The 19,523-nt window shown below is 43.9% G+C and overlaps 1 protein-coding gene across 1 annotated transcript; it reads right to left on the reverse strand.

The window, feature by feature from the left end:
• Nucleotides 1-597: 597 nt before the first annotated feature.
• On the reverse strand, nucleotides 598-19,466 carry MAN2C1 (mannosidase alpha class 2C member 1). Its single transcript, XM_039337574.1, has 26 exons — nucleotides 19,106-19,466; nucleotides 17,446-17,571; nucleotides 16,930-17,053; nucleotides 16,585-16,655; nucleotides 16,010-16,187; nucleotides 15,638-15,827; nucleotides 13,566-13,672; nucleotides 12,982-13,092; nucleotides 12,342-12,434; nucleotides 11,215-11,331; nucleotides 10,961-11,056; nucleotides 10,665-10,810; nucleotides 9,833-9,956; nucleotides 9,235-9,356; nucleotides 8,464-8,549; nucleotides 7,765-7,935; nucleotides 7,341-7,423; nucleotides 6,679-6,773; nucleotides 6,481-6,585; nucleotides 5,953-6,109; nucleotides 5,214-5,357; nucleotides 4,548-4,657; nucleotides 4,174-4,253; nucleotides 2,897-3,045; nucleotides 1,575-1,678; nucleotides 598-1,496 (listed from the first exon to the last, which is right to left on the reverse strand). Exons 1-26 carry the CDS (start codon nucleotides 19,222-19,224, stop codon nucleotides 1,367-1,369), a joined length of 3,138 nt encoding a protein of 1,045 aa, XP_039193508.1. The 5' UTR covers nucleotides 19,225-19,466; the 3' UTR covers nucleotides 598-1,366.
• Between the last annotated feature and the right edge of the window lie 57 nt (nucleotides 19,467-19,523).

Genomic DNA, 19,523 nt, shown 5'->3' on the forward strand with positions numbered 1-19,523 from the left:
TCCTGCTTTAAAGTTGCTTTTTTCTACATCAGAAGGAGCCGAGGTGGCGCAGCAGTTAGAGTGCAGTACTGCAGGCCACTTTAGCTGACTGTGTTCAGCAGGTCAGCGGTTCAAATCTCACCGGCTCAAGGTTGACTCAGCCTTCCATCCTTCCGGGGTAGGTAAAATGAGGACCCAGATTGTTGGGGGCAATGTAAATATATATATATATACATTGCTTACTGGTGTACACCGCTTAGAGAGTGCTTGCACTTAAAGCGGTATATAAGTCTCATAAATAAAATCAGAAAACTAGATTGTTTGCAAGGACCCACCTCAATTTTACATCTTAAGAAGACAGAATTCTTTAATTTTTAATTTTTATTTTTATTTTTTTTATTTTTTAAGCCTATATTCTGCTCTGGGAAGCTCAGGGGGGGGGAAGGGAGGGTTTTTGGGAGGGGTGTGGGTTGGGGGGTTTTTTTTATATGTATTGTTTAATTTTTTTTTTTTTTTTCTTTTGTATATGTTGTTTTTTGTTCTGTATTGTTCTTGTTTTTCTTGTAAAATTTACAAAACTTTTAATAAAAAAAAAAAAAAAAAAAGAAGACAGAATTCTTGGAATCTCTCTTCCAACAGGAATCTTTATTAAGAGAAACTGATTGCAGGCATGCTAGACAGGGTCTGGGGAATCCTCTCCCACCATTCAATGTCTTAAAGTGTTTCCAAGCAGCCTCCACCCCACAGTTCTTCCGGGCGATTCAATCCGTCAGTCTGCTCCGTCCGCACGATCACTCATTCTCTCTTTCTCCAGATTCCAGGCATTGCATTCCCCCCCCCCCCTTTTTCCCTCACTGCTGGCAAAGGGGAGAACTTCAGAGGGAGTAGGAGGAAAGGCGATGGCTGCATTGTTATGGTTAGTCCTCTCGAAGAGAATAAACAACCGGTCACTTCGGTCACTTCATAGTTAATGAAGGAAGTGAGAGTCATAAAACCCCCATGCTTACCCTCCTCCCCTTCCGTAGTATGACAGAATCCAGAAGAGAGTAAGAATTGGTTTTATACCAGAGTAGGTAGATAGAAATGAAATATAATTGGATTCTGACATTGTTGAAGCCATGATCCCGAACTGTACTCATTCATTCAACAATTGCTTTTTAATTATTATATTTTGGGGGGCATATTTCTTGATCTTCCAAGAAGCTAAATCAATGGGGGGGGGAGCTACATTCACTTAATGACCGTGTGATTTGATTAACAATTACATGATTCGTTTAACAACCATGGAAGGAAAAAATATCGTAAAATTTAAGTGACTCAGTTACAGCATCACTTAATGATGGAAGCTCCAGTCTCAACTGTGATCATGCTCATCAACTGCTGAGCCTCAAGCCCTGCTCTGTCCTTTCAAGACCAGCAAGATAGAGAGTATTTGGAAGGGCCTAAAGGAAAGCTTCAGTCGATGCTCTTCCAGAACCAAGGAGATGTGAGGATCAGGTCTTTCAAGGAGGTCACACCTGCAAAAAGACAGGGATGCTGTCAGAGTTGAGTCTTTGGGGAAAAGCTGGCCATTGAGACACCCTCTTTCCACTTACACAACCGCCTCATGGACCGGGAAGCCCATTTGGAGCCAGGTGTCAACTGTGCTGCCGTGGGATTCGTAAAGTCGGATGACCAAGGCGTCCGGCCTGTCCTCAGCCTGGGGAAAAAGACCCCAAGAAAGATCCCCTGGTCAACTCAACTCCGTTCTTTCCTTCCTCCTGTCCTGCTCTTGTAAGATGCCGCAAGGGACAGAGAACGGTGGTGCCCGACGAGTTGAAACTCAGAGAATCTTCACAGAGAACCCCAAACTTCGCTCAAATGTTCATCGAAAGCATTGGAAGAAAAGACTGGCAAAATTCAGCTAAGCTGGCTTCCACATTGAACATAAAGCTCACTAAGTCCCATTAGTTTTGTGATAAATGTTTAATCGTGTGGGAATGAACTTGGGAGACAGGAGGAAGAGCCACAGACTAGACCAGGGATAGGCAATCTTTTCACCCCTTGTACCACTTTTAGGATATGGCAACATCTGAGGACCACCAGTCGCCTAGCAAGGTGTCAAAAATTTGATGACCAAAAAAAAAGGAAAAAAGTGATAAAAGTACAGGTAGTCTTCGACTTACAACAGTTCGCTTAGTGACTGTTCAAAGTTACAATGGCACTGAAAAAAGTGCCCCCCCAAGCCACAGCCGAGCAAGACCCCTGTCTGCCCGCCCAGCCGCGCTCTTCCTCCTGTCCGAGGTTTTCATTGTTCTGAGCATTTCTGTTGAGGATTGGCAGCGGGGGTGGGGTGGGGGGGTGTTTGGTTTTTATTCCCCCTCCCCGTCTGCTGGGTAGCTGCAGTAGATTTTGGTCACTTCACATGATCCTGGGACACTGTGACCTGGAGAGGCTGCAACATTCCAGCTGATCGGCGCTTCTGGGCTCAGCAGAAGTGTCAGGATCAGTGCAGAGCTCCAGCTGGAGCCTGGCGCTGATCCTGGTGCTTCCGCTGAGCCCTGACAGCCCCGCAGCTCCAGCCATCTCTCGCTCAGGCTTGTGCGGTGCTGCCACCGGTTCAGCTCATTCCCCTCCCCCACTACCATTTTTCTAGGATGGTCGCGTACCACCTGCCAGGTGCCAATGTACCACAGGTGGTACCCGTACCACTGGTTGAAAAGCCCTGGACTAGATTATGTGTCAGAACAGCAGCAGCTGAGGCCTAGAAGGAATGGGGGGGGGCTTGCAAATCTCTCAGAAGGGGACCTTCCTCCATTGTTTGGATTGAAAATGCAAGAGGGGAGAAATGTATTTTCCAGGCTTGCAAGACGGTCCAGAAAGAAAACATGCCCAGATGAACTGAGTTTAATGATTGGATTTTCCTTTGGCTCTTTACCTGCTTTACCGTTTCCAGAACAATAGCTGGAGACAGGACAGAAAAGGCACTCCAGACTGGACCCGGCCCAAGAGGAGAGCCCTCTGTTCCATGAAGAGGAAAATTCAAGTTGTAGGCCTGCCGGATTACCTCGGCATCTTGGAAAGAATCTGTGGGTGACAAAGCTGTAATAGTCAGGAGTGTTATTTAAAGTTGACCCCCATCGGTTTGGGGGTATAGCTTCCCTTCTAGTTTTCCCGGTGTCTTCCCACTGGCCCAACATCTGTGCTAATGGTACGATTTATCAAAGACAAAATCAACAACCGATTTGCAGAAACTAACTAAATAACAATGGGAGGGAGAGACGGAGGGAGGGAGAGAGAGAGAAAGGAAAGGAAAAGAAAGGCAACAGGAAGGGAGGGAGGGAGGAAGGAGAATAAAGAAAAAAAGATGTTTAGAACAATGGTTCTCAACCTTTCTAATGCCGTGACCCCATAATACAGTTCCTCATGTTGTGGTGACCCCCAACCACTTATACATCACCAGGTGCCAGGGGCGTGGCCAAAGAAAAGGGGGAAAAAATGGCGGACAGCCTTGTTTGGCGACCCCCGTGAAATGGTCGTTCGACCCCAAATGGGGTCCCGACCCACAGGTTGAGAACCACTGCTCTAGAAAGAGTACAGAGAAGAGCAACAAAGATGATTAGAGGACTGGAGGCTAAAACATATAAGGAACAGTTGCTGGAATTGGGTCTGTCTAGTTTAATGAAGAGAAGGACGAGGGGGGAACATGATAGCAGTCTTCCAGTATCTCGGGGGCTGCCCCAAAGAAGAGGGAGTCAAGCTATTCTCCAAAGCGCCTGAAGGCAGGATAAGAAGCAACGGGTGGAAACTAATCAAGGAGAGAAGCAACCGAGAACTAAGGACAAGCTTCCTGACAGTGAGGACAATTAACCAGTGGAACAACCTGCCTCCAGAAGCGGTGAATGCTCCAACACTGGAAGTTTTTAAGAAGAAACTGGACAGCCATTTGTCCGAAATGGTATAGGGTTAGTTGCCTGAGCAGGGGGATGACCTCCAAGTTCCCTTCCAACATTATTATTATTAGAGGATGGAGGGAAGAGGGAGAAAAAATAGAAGCAGAAGAAAGAGGGAGAGAGGAAGAAGATGGTGAAGAAGAGGAGGAGGAGGAGGAGGAGGAGGAGGAGGAGGAGGAGGAGGAGGAGGAGGAGGAGGAGGAGGAGGAGGAGAAAAAAAGAGCAGTCTGCCAAGATCAGGTTCTTCTCAGGTGTTGCTTACCCAGGTGAGGCATCACTGCATAGGTAAACTGGTGACGTCCAATATCTGCAGTAGCATCTGGGGACTTTGGAGCCCGTAACCTTCATGGGAATCAAAACTTGTATTATCCAGTCATTCACACCCTTTGCTTTCGTTCTTAACGGTCCAAGCAGCCAACGTTGATAGGAATTATATCCCGCCCTTTTAGTGCGTTAAACGCAACTCAAAGTTGCTAAACCCCACGATAACCCTACAAAATATCAAACCGTCGGCAGGTACACAAGGCAAAAGTTAAAAAACAAAACAAAAACCCAACCAAAGCAGGCAAGGCCAAAGTCATTCCCAAAATCATTTCTGCCGTAACCCAGGCATTCCTACCGTTCACCAAAACTCACAGGGAGAGACTCATCACATTGCCGTGGACCGAGCAGCCATATTTGCAGTCGTTCAACAAGGCAACTCCAAAGCCGTGCTCGGACAGGTCTGCCCATTTGTGACTCCACACCTTAAAAAAAGCCAAAAGGAAAAGTGAAGTTGGTTTCAGGGCAAATGTGATTCTGGAACACTTCAGAGTGCCTATCCAGCAGGCAGGATCCGTCCATTTTCATTAAAACTGGGGGGGTGGTCAACGAGGCATGGCGCAAACTTAATTTGGGCTTGAGTCATGTGGGAAATCTGTCAAGCGCTAGGGGAAATCAGGAAATCCAAGCAGTTCAAATGAATAGAAAGGCTTATCGCAAGGTTTAGCTCGCTACAAGAATCTGAACTACTAACGGTCAAGGGAAATTGGCGGGAGATAAGGGTCAACGGAATTCAAGGTGGGCTGGATTGAGGTCTCTTGTGGGCACAAAGGGACTCGAGACTGATGACGCGTTTGACCCCTCCCTCCCCCCTCCCTCCCTCCGGCTCAACCTGGTGTGTGAGATGGAGGTGTGGTCCAAACATTCAAGATGGGGGCCACCATGGAGCCATTGAAGAGTCGTACGTTAAAAAAAAAAAGCCAAGCAGAATTTGGATCACTCCCATCATGGGAATACCAGTTAGGAGAAGAAGAGCCTCACCTCAAACCGGGCCCAATCCCAGGACGTGTTCCAATGTGTCGGTCTCTGCAGGTGGCCAAACTGGATCTCGTAAGTGGCATTTGGGCTCCGAACCTTGGCTGGAAATTCCACCTTGAGGAACTTGTGAGCTTCGTTCCAGTCAACCTGGAAAGCAACCAAGCAATTAAAAAAAATAGCAGATATCCCCCCCCCCCCCAATTGGCGACTCTAACTAAGGAAGGGAGATCTGCAGATCAGGAGTGTGGGGAAAAATGCAATGCGCAGCAAACTGCTGTGCTTCCCCCCTCCCACAAATCTCATAACCGTTTGATATCCTTTGTCCCAGTGAAGCAGCCAAAAGGTCATATCCTTTTGACTTAATGCCTCACCTACCTAATATGCTTAGTTCCTTCTCCTATCTCTTCCTGCCTTTGTTAGTTCCTTCTGTTTTCATCTCCCTGTATTTGTTCTTACCTGGTCTCTGGCCATGTAATGTGTTACTAGAAAATAGTTGCTTACATGAAGACATTTTCCAATGAAGAAACCTTTGTCAGCATTTAATGGTAAAGCCTATGTATGTAACAAGTATATAAGAAGCAATAAACTCAAGAGTTTGTCAAGCTGTGTCCTGCAGCTTCCAACCTCTGCTCAAGACATGCCTGTGTCTTTTTCTTAGCGTCTTACACAGGAGAAGAAAGACAAGCTGAATTTTACCCAGCTGGTGAACATTTCTGGGGAAAAGAGAAGAAGACAAGCAAACCTGGGTCTGGAAGGAGATGTAAGGACTCGCTGCATCCAGGATAACTTCTTGGGTTAGGACACTGCTCTTGCTGAGCTGCAGGGAGAAAGTCACGCTGCCCCGCAGGCCACCAGGGATAGAAATTTCCAGGGGTTTTAGGAGATGGGTGATGGGCTTCCTGGAAGAAAGAATGGCTAGGACATTACTGGCTCAAAATTATAGGTTAGTAGTCCTTACATAAGGACCGTTCAAAGTTACGAAGGACCCACCCCAAAGTACTTGATGCAAGATTTAAAGTTGCAATGGTCACAGGAGAACTGAAAATCAGGGGCGAATGCCCATAACAAAAGCCAACCAATGAACACAGAAGTAGGCGGGGCCAGCTTCGAAGTAGGTGGGGTTACTTCCCTTCCTCTTCCTCTCAATAGTTTGGGGGGTGGGATTTCTTTTCCTTCCCAGTAATTTTCTGTTCTTAGGAGTTAAATCACGAGTGATCCAACCACTGCAGTTTGCCAGCCCTATAAGCCGAAGCTTCTTCAGGCTCCTTACCTGGTCTCCAGGTGATAATCCATCACATCCCAGGCATCCCAGTACAGAGGGACGTCATCAAACATCACAAATTGGTTTGCTTGGCAACCTTCCGGAACAGCCTCCCTGCAACGAGAAGACCAACGCAGTGGTGTCAAGTGGGAGAAATGCCCTATTTGCAGAACATAATACTGACCCTGTACTTATAGGAAGAAATACCTTTCCGGGTGGAGCAAGGAAAGGGAGACTATCCGTCCCAAAGGATCCAGGCAGGCTTGGATGATACCATTTGCCAATGTAACAGAATCATCTGCCTGGGGTAAAAACAATGAAAGATTCCCTATGTGTCAGTCTTCCCAGGTCAAACAGACAGGAAACATGACCAGGTGAGCTATTTCTACTTTATTGTAAAGCTGCATTAACAGAATCTTGCAAGTTTGAAGGTACAAATCTCCCGCCATCTCTTTTATAGCCTGAGAAGCTAAGGAGGGTCCCTTCTGAGCCTCTTTCTCCACCCATTATGCAGCTCTGGGACATGCCCTCTCTTATCTGACTATTCTCTAAAACTACATTAACAGAATGTTGCAAATCCGAAAGTACAATTCTCCCAATGTCTCCTTGACAACCCAAGAAACAAGGGAGGGTCCTTTGTGACCCATTTTGCATCCGTTATGCAGCTGTGGGCTGTGCTGTCTCTTATCTCACGTTCCCTAGGCAGCTTTGACGCCCATCTCCCAAGGTCTTTCCCGCATGCCATTATAGTGTGTTACCACCATCCCAAAAGACAGTCATTCTCTGCCTGTCGCTTTTCAATTTCAATCCTCATTTATCAACCGTTCAAAGTTACAACAGACCTTCAAAAAAGGTTACAACAAGCCCACCTCTTTACTGACTGTCACAGGATGTGGAGGAGGTAATGACTCTTGAAGAACACAGAAGCCCATGCTGGGAACTGTCACCAAAGCTGGTGTTGAAAGACACAGAAGGAGACAGAGGAATTAGATCTTTTCAATCGATTCCCAATCAATCTAAAGAAAAGTGCATTTGTTTAAGGTGGCCAAAACACTCTAAAACTGAAGCAATGTTGCCACCTAAAGCAGTGGTTCTCAACCTGTGGGTCGGGACCCCATTTGGGGTCGAACGACCATTTCACGGGGGTCGCCAAACAAGGCTGTCCGCCATTTTTTCCCCCTTTTCTTTGGCCACGCCCCTGGCATCCAGTGATGTATAAATGGTTGGGGGTCACCACAACATGGGGAACTGTATTATGGGGTCACGGCATTAGAAAGGTTGAGAACCACTGACCTAAAGTCTCAGATCCTTGGGGTCCAGTTCTGGAAATGACTTCAGTTCTTTCCCAGGGTAAAGTGTTGATAACCAGGAGGGTATCACTGCTCTTATCCCTGTTGGCCAACAGCTCTCCGCACAAAGAACGGGTGGCATCTTTCAGAAGTTGAGCTCCAGAACTTCGGATTTCTTAGAGGAAGGAGAGGAAGAAAGAAAAGATTCCATCAAAGGACTGTCCACATTCAGAATGAGCTATGGCGAATGCTGCATATTAGAAAAGAAACCCAAGGTCTAGTGTGTTGCAGAAGAGATTAAATCAGAGTTATAAATCTAAGCCTCTTTCATAGCCCTCATTTGGAGACTTAGTCCTTGTATAGTGGAGGAAGAATCTCAGATCTTCTAGTTTTCCACTGTATATTGACCTTTCCTCTGCCCTGTTTCTCAAGATACCACAATCTAGTTTTAATGGTTCTATCAAAAGGAAGAAAGCTGTCTTCCGTTGAGCAGAACCATGGAGGCAGATAACCATGGATGTCCATCAGGACGGGCACTGAATCACCAGAACATCAGGACTGAACCTGGTGTTTTGAATCAAACAGTCTACCTCTCGTGGACCAAACCAAGCAGCAGAACCGTAGGACTCTAATGGCCATTTATGGTCCCTGAGCTTTGGCAGCTGCCTAACCAAACCAATTTTCAAAGTTGGTTCCTTCTCACCTGAGTAGTACCTCATGGCATCCTCTACTACAAGCTGGATACAACTGCCTGGTAAGACATCATGGAACTGGTTCAAGAGCAGCAGCCTGCAGACAAAAAAGAGAGGAGTGGGAGAAGGGATCACGCACACATAGAGAATATGGAAGACCTTAGAAAGATGCATCTGGACCTACTCATAGTTTGGTGTAATCAGGAGTGTTATGTAGCTGGACTAATTATTCGGCATAAAATAGCGGGCTCACAATTATTTTGCTCTAATGTGTCATTTGCACCAGCCTCGACCTGGTGATCCAACTGAAAGGTCAGATTCTCATAGTACTTTTATTAAATTTTGTGAACATACGGATTAAAAAACAACATAAACTAACAATCAAGAAAAAGATGAAGAGGAAAGAGATAAGAAGCTCGTTTTAAGGTGTTGAACTAAGAGTTGAATGTAAGTGCCTTATACATCTCGGAAAAAGTCAAAAATCATTCTTTGTGTACATTTTTGTTTCCTTTTTTAAAAAAAATAAGTTTCTACACCTCTAGTTCTATCTCTCTCTTTCTACTAAAATGTCAGATTCTCGTGTTAAAGTTGAGAAGTATCTTTCTAGCTTGCATTGTTCTGAAGGGACATTTGCTGTAACACTAATTTATCTACAGAAACTCAACATGACAGCTTCTCTTCCCCTTTTAATTTATACATATCTTATTGGCTATCAGAAAGACCAGTCCCAATTCCACAAACTTCTACACTCTACAAAAAACCAAAATTTTGCATTTGCGTACCTCCAAAGGTGCTGAAGCTGAGCAGAAGGATACTGGAAAGAACTTTTTTGCACCAGAGCCAAACTACTCAGGATCTCGACATCATGGAGTAAACGCTCACATTCTCTGTTCCCCTTTTTAATCTGAATCCAGAGAGAAAATAATAGGATTTTATACAAAATGTCCAGCGACTTAGAAATAAACATGAAAAATGAGGCATCAGGGAATGGAAACAGATTAGAAATCCTATTGAGATTGCAGTTGCTAAATTACTACAATTACTCATTACTCAACGGGTACTGGAGGACCCCTTGAAGACCATCAGCACTGACAAAAATCATCAACCGTCAATTGCAAAAGGCAGTTTTACTCAGAACAGCTTACATCCTGCGACAATTCTTTTAACACCATCAAACAACATCTGCCTATCCCAGGTCTTTGGAAAGGACTTGATAGGTGCATAAAAATGCCAAATCCGGTCTAAACATCTGGCTAATCATGCAATGAACCATAATATTAATAGATACATTCCAGATGTACTGTTTTGAATCCTGGAGCCTGCAGTGAAGCATTAACAGAAATGTCTATAAACTTCCTATGATGCCTTGTGCAGTCTCACCTGCCCATGAGTTGTGTAGGTGCCATTATGCAGTTCCAGAAACAGTTCTCCAACCCAAGTAGAGAGTTGAGCCTTCTCCTCCTCCAGGGCAGAGAAAAACCGATCTGGGACAGACATTTGAACCCTGCATGAAAGAAAATCACCACTGCAAGGAACACCCAACCAAGACAATTTTGGTCTCGCATTCATTTAAGGAAATTGCTCTCTAAGGCAGTGGTTCTCAACCTTTTTAATGCCGCAACCCCCCAACCGGTCGTAAGTCGAGGACTACTCAACCGGTCGTAAGTCGAAGACTACTCAACTGGTGCAGCACCGTTTGCAGAATGGGACTTTTGGCGGGCTCAGCAGGGCAGAGACAGCCCGGACAATTTCTATTGGCTTTGGAAAGCCAATAGAATTAGACTCTATTCAAGAGAGTCTCTTCTATTGGCTTTCAAAAGCCAATAGAATAAAAGGGAGTAGCACAGCTAGGAAAAAGGGGGAAAAAATGGCAGACTGCATTGTTTGGCGACCCCTGTGAAATGGTCGTTCGACCCCAAATGGGGTCCCGACCCACAGGTTGAGAACCACTGCTCTAAGGCAACATTTTCTCAACCATGGCAACTTTAAGATGGATTTCGACTCCCAGAATTCCCCAGCTGGGCATGGGTTAAGGTTGAGAAACAGTGCTTTAAGGCAGGGGTCTCCATGCTGGGTGAGGATTTCTGGGAGTTGAAGTCCACAAGTCTTAAAAGTTGCCAAGTATAGGCTGTAAGGCATGAGTAACCAAGCACAGAATGTTATTTTATTTTATTGGCTTTGTTTCTGGTTTGTTTAGCCAAGAGAAACCAACCTGGGTAGACCATCTGTGTCCTTCATTCTCAGCAGCCTGTCCAGCATCTTCTGTGTAGGGCCCCCTCCTCCATCTCCAAATCCAAAGAGAGCGACACTGTGATTCACACGGCCCTTGTCCTTGTTATTCTTCACTGTTCTTAACATCTAGGAGAGAGGTAGCACAAGGAGGAGGGCAGATTTCCCATTCACACATTATTTGGCACTTCCTATCTCCAAAGGAAATGAAGCTGTAATTTATTGGGTTTGTTTCTTCTGCTGTGAAGATGGAGAATCACTTTTGCTGGGTTTACTCACCTCCTCCACACGACCGGACAATCCATAGGAATCCGCAGGAGGGAAGTGAGCCAAAACCCGGGATCCATCAATGCCTTCCCAGGAAAAGGTGTTGTGCTACAAGAGATTGCAGATAGCCAATAAGCCCCCCAGTCCCCAATAAGTTCAGTGTTTTTTTTTCTGAAATAAATTTCAGACTGACATCAAGATGAGACCAACCACTGCTCAGCGGGTCTCTGTGTCCAGGTTTATTTGAATTAAACTATAAATCTTACCGGGAAAGTGTTCACCAGATTCCAACTCAATTTCTGAGTTAAGAAACGACATATCCCGCAGCCACGCATTATTTGTGGCAGTTGTGCTGAATAGCCAAATGTATCAGGCAACCAGAACTGGTTTGAGGAGAAAAAAAAATGGCATTGTCTGCGAAGAGCTGGCATTAAATACATAGAACAAGCTGAGAATAAAAATGCTGATCGTAGGAAAAAAAACACAATTCACTGGAAATTGATGTTGGCCATGCAGAATGATGAAGTTCAGTTTAGCTTCTTATATAATTATGGGAGAGAGATAGTAGGGAAGGCCCTAGGCCAGTGGTTCTCAACCTGTGGGTCGGGACCCCATTTGGGGTCGAACGACCATTTCACGGGGGTCACCAAACAATGCAGTCCGCCATTTTTTTCCCCTTTTCCTTAGCTGTGCTACTCCCTTTTATTCTATTGGGTTTTGAAAGCCAATAGAATAGACTCTCTTGAATAGAGTCTAAGGTCCAGGCTGTCTCTGCCCTGCTGAGCCCGCCCAAAGTCCCACTCTGCAAACGTTGCTGCACCCATTGAGTAGTCCTCGACTTACGACCGGTTGAGTAGTCCTCGACTTACGACCGGTTGGGGGTCGCGGCATTAAAAAGGTTGAGAACCACTGCGCTAGGCAGTGAGTTCTAGTCCTGCCTTAAGCATGAAGCCAACTGGGTGATTTTGGGCCAACTCTCTTTCAGCTCTAGAAAGGAGGCAATGGTTTATCATTGATAAACCACTTTTGAAAAAAACTTGCCAAGAAAACTGCAGGGACTTATCCAGGCAGTCACTAGGAGTCTAAACAAAAAATTATATAATTATGGGAAAGTGTAATCCCTTGATTGCCCTACCCAAAAGCATAGGGTGACTTCAAATATTCCTTAGTTTCCAGTTTGGCAATTTAGTTTAGGATTTATGCGCAAGTTGAGCAGAATTCACTGGACTGGCATAGGAGTTCTTTACGGTCCCTGCTGCTATCCACATTTTAATTCAACAGGCAACCCTGGTTTTGATTTAGGATTTGAGGCTACAAAAATGCTATCCTTCCAGGACTGAAGAGCATTAGGGAAACACATGAAAGGCAGGAAAAGAGGAAGAAAGATACGCACCTCTAAGCACAGCTTCCCAAATTCCTGCTGGAAGAAACGCTGTCCCTGCAGGAACTGGCGAACCATGGATTCTCCACTTGGAAGGTTTCCATCCTGAGAGGGAATAAAACATCTGTGTTTTTACACCAGGGATGGGGAACTACGGCCCTTTTACGATCTGTGGACTTCAACTCCCAGAATTCCTGAGTCAGCATGGGGGGGGGGTTTGAAGTTCACAGATTGTAAAAAAGCCATCGCTCCCCACCAAGAACCGAATCCCCCCATCAGTAGCCAACCTCAGTTTACCAACTGCCTTCCACCCAATGTTGCTACCGACTAGCATTAGTCTGAATCTTCCATTCAAGGTTCTTGAGATCTTGAGTATCACAAGGGTGAGCAATATCACTGTTCTACTTTTTGCAGAACCCACTTTCTTTCCATACCTGACCTCCTGCGCTGCATCCAGATGAAGACAAGGACAAAGGTCAGCTGGGGGCAGCAAGGAGGGAGGGTCATAAAAATAGGCAGGTCCAAATTGTGTTCATGGGACTATGACAGTGATGGCCAGAATTTCACATGTCCCTTTCTTCAGCAGTCAACATTGCAAGCCTTCACTGAATGAGTGGTCAGTAAGCAAGGACCACCTATAATGCAGCCTTACCATTTCCACCCAGGTTCCCCCAACTGGTATGAAGCGTCCTCTTTTGGCGAATTCTTGAATTGTAGCATACAAACCAGGGTAATAGGACTTCACCCATTCAAACTGCTGAGCCTGTAGACAAAAAAGCAATATAAATGTCCTAAAAATGTGTCTTTCCACCCTAGCTGCAGTTTACACACCAAAAAATTGCAGTATTAATATCTGGACACAGTGGCTAGTTTATAGGGTTTCTCATTGATCTAAACCAGGGGTCTCCACACTTGGCAACTTTAAGACTTGTAGACTTCAACTCCCAGAATTCCTCAACCAGACATCTGGCTGAGGAATTCTGGGAGTTGAAGTCCACAAGTTTTAAAGTTGCCAAGTTTGGAGACCCTTAATCTAAGCAAGCAAATAAGATTATTATAGGGATTTAAAATCTGGTTAAGTGTGTCACTGAATAAGCCATAACTGTTTGGGTTCATACACGGTCTAAGCAAAAACCACAATAATAGCATTCATATCCAATTCCAAAACCAAAGAAACCACATTATGGTTAACACACATGAACACATTTAAAAACTGGGCACTTACATATCAATTACCTGTGAACAGACAAATGTGAAGTCCGGGTTCTTCTCCATCAGGCGTATGACAGTTACCCAGCTGCGTGCACATTTACGGACCGTCTCTTCATAAGGCCACAGCCAAGCTAAGGTTACAATTGCAAGCAAGCAGTTCACAAATACATTTGCTTTGTTCTTACAGGGTGCTTAGAGGATTGTCTATAACCGTAATAAAGATTTTTCAGCTGGATAGAAGATGGTTTATTTATTAAGATTTTAATTTTAATTTTAGAGCATAGTTGTTTTAGCCACGTGTAGGATTGTCCAATGCCCGGAAATCATGATTAGGAATCAAGCTAAAAGCTTTGCAATGACTATATATGAGATTGATATTTTTTTTTTTAAGTGCTTGTTGGAATTCTTATAGGATTGCCTTACTCTTTGCAATGCAAGTTGCGACTGATGGCACTATAATGTCCTTGAAACATATGCTGATACTGTGCAGTGAGAAATTGAGAATAGAGTGGAATGGAGTGGAATGGAATAGAATAGAATAGAATAGAATAGAATAGAATAGAATAGAATAGAATAGAATAGAATAGAATAGAATAGAATAGAATAGATGGAGTGGAGTGGAGTGGAGTGGAGTGGAGTGGAGTGGAATGGAATGGAATGGAATAGAATAGAATAGAATAGAATAGAATAGAATAGAATAGAATAGAATAGAATAGAATAGAATAGAATAGATAGAATGTAGAATAGAATAGAATAGAATAGAATAGAATAGAATAGAATAGAATAGAATAGAATAGAATAGAATAGAATAGAATAGAATAGAATAGAATATCAGAATAGGAATAAGAATAGAAATAGGAATAGGAATAGAATAAGAACAGAGTAGAATAGAATAATGGAATGGAATGGGATGGAATGGGATAGAATAGAATAGAACAGAACAGAATAGATTGTAGAATAGGATAGAATAGATTGTAGAATAGAATAGAATAGAATAGAATAGAATAGAATAGAATAGAATAGAATAGAATAGAATAGAATAGAATAGAATAGAATCTGGAAGGGACTTTGGAGGTCTTCTAGTCCAGCCCCCTGCTTAAGCAGGAGAACCTATACCGTCTCAGACAAGGGACTGTCCAGTCTCTTCTTAAAAATCTCCAGTGATGGAGCGCCCATGATTTCTGGAGGCAAGCAACACAACACTAGGGCTATGTGCCCAAAATTTCTTTCGCTGAATCTATACAACGCATGGTGTATTTTTTAAAGCTAAATACAATCACAACTGAGGCCAGAATTTTGGTTGCTAAGTGAGATGGTCATTAAGTAAATCATGGCCAGTTTTATGGATTTTTTTTGCCGCGTTTGTTAAGCAAATCCCTGCAGTTAAACAAATCCTGTGACCATTAAGCAAATCTGACTCCCTTTCTCCCCCCCCCCCACTTAATTTTACTTGTCAGAAGCCAGCTTGGGAAGGTCACAAACGGTGATAACCTGAGTCCATGATGCTGGTTGCCAAGTGGCCCAATTCTGATTACGTGATCATGGGGATGCTGTGAGGGTCTAAGTGTGAGGAATGGTTGTTAAGTCACTATTTTTACTTCAAAAGGTCACTAAACAAAATGGTTGCAAGTTGAGGATTACTTGCATATCATCCTTCACTCCTTTGCCTAATTCAATGGTTCTAAACTTTTTTAATGCCGCGACCCCAACCAGTTGTAAGTCGAGGACTACTCAACCGGCCATAAGTCAAGGACTACTCAACTGGTGCAGCACCGTTTGCAGAATGGGACTTTTGGCGGGCTCAGCAGGGCAGAGACAGCCTGGACAATTCCTATTGGCTTTTGAAAGGCAATAGAATTAGACTCTATTCAAGAGAGTCTATTCTATTGGCTTTCAAAAGCCAATAGAATAAAAGGGAGTAGCACAGCTAAGGGGGAAAAAATGGCGGACTGCGTTGTTTGGCAACCCCCGTGAAATGGTCGTTCGACCCCAAATGGGGTCCCGACCCACAGGTTGAGAACCACTGGCCTAATTGTATTAGAAGGCCTGGCAGATGTTTCCTAGACTGAAATATATACCGCGCGCACCGTTCCTACCAGTATCAATGTGGCAATGGCCCATGGCATGGATGATATGCTGGCTCTCTCCGTTCTTCTGGCAGAAAACAGAGCGGGCCAGTTCATGAACAGCCGGGAAGGTTGCAGGGTTGTCGACATCACACAGGTTCACCATCTGGTTCGCTACATAAAGCGCTTGGAAGCTCCGCTGGTTTTCCTCTCCGAGGAGCTTAGCAGGAAAAGAAAGATAAATTTTACGCTGATCAGTCAAATCAAGCTCGCCACCAAAACCTGCTTCAAATTGGAACCCAAAAATATCTGGGGATCAAAAGTTAAAAAGCAGAAATAAGATCATATGCCCCCTCCCCCCACCTCTCACTCCATTAAAATGGCAAAAACGAGATATTTCACCTTGGCCATGTCCAAGAGGATTTCAAAGTCCACCAGAAGCTCACGGACATCCCGGTTGTAAATCACCAGCTCTGCTCTATTCAAGGAGAACGTTTTGTCCAGATCTGGGGGTGCAATCATGCTGCCCTTCCCAGCTCCGAAGAGACCATTGCAGGCAACCTCCAGATAGAGGGTCAAGCTGCAGAAGGGGAAAAGGTGCCTATTACCTTTCTGTTTCAAAGAATCCATGGGCCTGGATTAGGTTCCCAGTGATTACCCTGACACTGCAAAAACTTCCCACCCCAAATCATCTGTTCATCCCTCCGGCAAATAATTTTTCTTTCCACTGGAATTTTGGCAACTTACATTGTTCCAGTTTTATGTCAGCTGATTATGCATTGCGAGCAATGTGCATTTTCAAGACCTGGCATTTCCGGGATAGGATGGCTATCCAAAGTTGATTAAACAGTTCAAATACTTTTAAGCATATCTCTATACGAAGATTTATGTCAAAATACTGGCAAGGTTCATTTCTATTGAACTGCTAGAACAGGGAAGTATTATTTCCATAACAATACTGCAAAATACTGACTCACCCATGAAGGTCGGTCTCCTTTAGACTGTCAGTCAGCATATAACTGGTCTTCTCACCTTCTCGAGTCAAACTCTGATAATGGCAAATAATATATAGTTGGACAGGTGAACAGGAAGACTGTATTGTCAATATAGGTGGTTCTTGAATTATTATGTCCATTACATTCTTTTGTAAACATTTTATTTCTCTCCAGCATTTCCCCCAATGAATAGCATTTGAGGCAGTTTTATTTATTGTGCACTTGCCTTTTTATCATGGGGGCAACGTTTTTTTGGGGGGGGTGTGTGGAGAGCAAAAGAATCTCAAAGAGGATCCAGCTGGTGATAATTTCATGACAGCCACTTACCTGAACGGGCTGGGCATCCCTCCAAACCATTCCTTCTCCATCGCTTTCCCAAAGAAGATGCACTTCCTTTCCTGTCCATTTCTTGGGAATGCTGAGTTCTACTTTAAACCAGCAGGTGTGCCACCTTAGAAAAGTGACACTAAAATTGTCAGGATGCCACAGATTCCATTAACTAAAAAGTACAATGGTTATACCCTTTAAACATTGGCAACCTGAAGATGTCTGAACTTCAGTTCTCAGAATTCTCCAGCCGGCATTATTTTTAGAAATAACTTCCACCTCTTTTCTCTGCCGCAATAGCCCTGTGAGATGGATTGGACTGAGAGAGTAACTGGTCCAAAATTCATTCAGTTGGCTTTCGTGGCAAATGAGGGACTTGAACTCATAATCTCCTGCTTTCTAGCCTGAAGCCTTAACCACTAGGCTAAAGTGGTTCTAAACTAAAGTACAAACCCTTCATTTTGTTCCCTTAAGAAATGAGATGGGAAATTCAGCTATGAATAAGGAAATACTTACGTCTGTCCAAAGCTATCTCCAACTTTAATAGGGCTGAATTCTTCCCCAATAGCTTCACTGTATGGAATTCGTTTAGAAGTTTTAAAGTAAGACAGAGACGCCAATGCACATCTGTCACCAAACAGCCTGTTAAAAGACAAAAGAATAATGCATTTTCAGAGACTGAAGATAGCATATTCCTCCCTGATAAACTTCTCATGGTCTTCCAGTTCTTCTACATGATTTAAATTCACATCTGCCTTATTAGGACCAGATTCATTAAATAAAGTTCCACAAAAGCAACTTTTCCAAAACAAATGGTGTTAAGGCGAATTGAGCTCCAACATTTATAATCCACTACTGTAGCTAGAGGGAAAACTTCTATAGCTTAATTAAAATGGGGTTGACTAGTTTCTGGATAGCTTGGGCAAAGGTTAGGGTTATGAATTCCAACAATTGAGTTAAAGTAATCAACGGTTAAAATTAACCATTGATTAGCATACAATGCAAATTCCTAGGATCACAATTGGTGTTTAAGCGTACAAACATGTTTGATCAGTTGCTTTTAAAAGCATTTAAGGATTTTTCTCTCTTTCCTCCCATCTCTTTCAGCTTTCTGTCCTGTGAGAATGATCAATAAGCAGTAGATTAAATGAGTGTTTTTCAAACTTGGAATCTTTAAGATATGTGGACTTCAACTCCCAGAATTCCCCAGCCAGAATGGGGAATTTTAGCAGCTGATGTCTACATATCTCAATGTTAGTGAGGTTGAAAAACACCACTGTAGAGCATGAGAAAGTGCTATTATGGCACACCTTAAATTTGCCAAGTTTACATGATGCCTGAACAACAAAAATCTTCAAGTAGTGCTTTCCACACGCAGCAACTAATTAAAACTATCAATTAAATTGCTGCCATTAAAACTGCTTCCAAAGGAATGCAAGCTAATAAAAATTGCTCCCAGCCAACATCTTCCTTCAAATTCAGTGCAGGCGATTCTAGCCACGCGGTTCAAAGCCACCTCTTCTGTGGCCCAAGAGATAACATCACCCTTAATTGAGAATAAACAAAAGTCAGCCATAGAAGAAAACTCAATATTTAGTAACCACATTGGAGCTTCTGTGCTTTTTAATTGTAAAAGGTAAAGCCTTCAGTCCTGGATTGGCCGTTACATAAACCTTTAAAATTGCTCCATTTTCTTCCCCCTTTCTTTGCAACAGAACAATCGCAGCCTTTTGGAAACAGTACAGGTAATCTTCGACTTACAACAGTTCATTTAGTGACCGTTCAAAGCTACAATGGCACTGAAAAAAAGTGACTTGTGAGCATTTTTCACACTTACAACCATTGCAGTATCCGCATGTCACATAATCAAAATTCGAATGCTTGGCAACTGACACATATTTATGACGGTTGCAATGTCTTGGGAATAACATGATCCCCTTTTGCAATCTTCTGACAAGCAAAGTCAATGGGGAAACCGTATTATTAACTTCACAACTGCAGTGATTCACTTAACAGCTGTGGCAAGAGAAGTCGTAAAATGGGGCAAAACTCACTTAACAAATGTCTCACTTAGCAACAGAAAATTTGGGGATCCATTGTGGTCGTAAGTCGAGGATTACCTGAACTGGGGCAAATGCAGGGGAAGGATTTAGCGAACGGACCAGCCCTAGCCCACCTGCCCCGAAGGTTACAATCCACAAAATAATCCTGCGAAATGAATTTTTCCACCCGTTCGAAGGTGGTGCGCCGGTGCTTCAGCAACGAGGCCTTTAAATCACTCCTCGCTCCTGCCATGCCTTCTTCAGGACCAAAGTTGTTTTGCTTCTGGTACGGCTTCCTAATCCTTCCCTCCGACCCTCAGAGGGTTAACAAAGGTTCCGCCCCTTCAGGGGAAAATGCATCGCAAGAGGCCGAGAAGACAGCGCATGCTCACGAAGGAACAGGGCCGCCTGTTAGTTTTTACCTAGACGCACGTAGGCTCGGTCTGCCCCTAGCGGCGCAAGGAAGAGTAATGAACTTTCCTTGATGGACCGCTCTGCTTTCCCAAGGCCGACAGCTTCCCAGCTCTCGCGAGATCTGCGCCCTGAAGTCTC

Source organism: Crotalus tigris, unplaced genomic scaffold (assembly GCF_016545835.1).
Source record: "Crotalus tigris isolate CLP2741 ecotype Arizona unplaced genomic scaffold, ASM1654583v1 scf7180000017683.1919423, whole genome shotgun sequence".
Lineage (NCBI taxonomy): Eukaryota > Metazoa > Chordata > Lepidosauria > Squamata > Viperidae > Crotalus > Crotalus tigris.

Coding starts and splice junctions, on each gene's coding strand:
- MAN2C1 (XM_039337574.1), bottom strand. CDS start 19,224: ATGGCAGGAGCGAGGAGTGATTTAAAGGCCTCGTTGCTGAAGCACCGG. Junction 16,188..16,584: donor AAGGAGACCGACCTTCATGG/GTGAGTCAGTAT, acceptor CCCCTTCTGCAG/CTTGACCCTCTATCTGGAGG. Junction 5,358..5,952: donor ACATCTCCTTCCAGACCCAG/GTTTGCTTGTCT, acceptor GTTGCTTTCCAG/GTTGACTGGAACGAAGCTCA.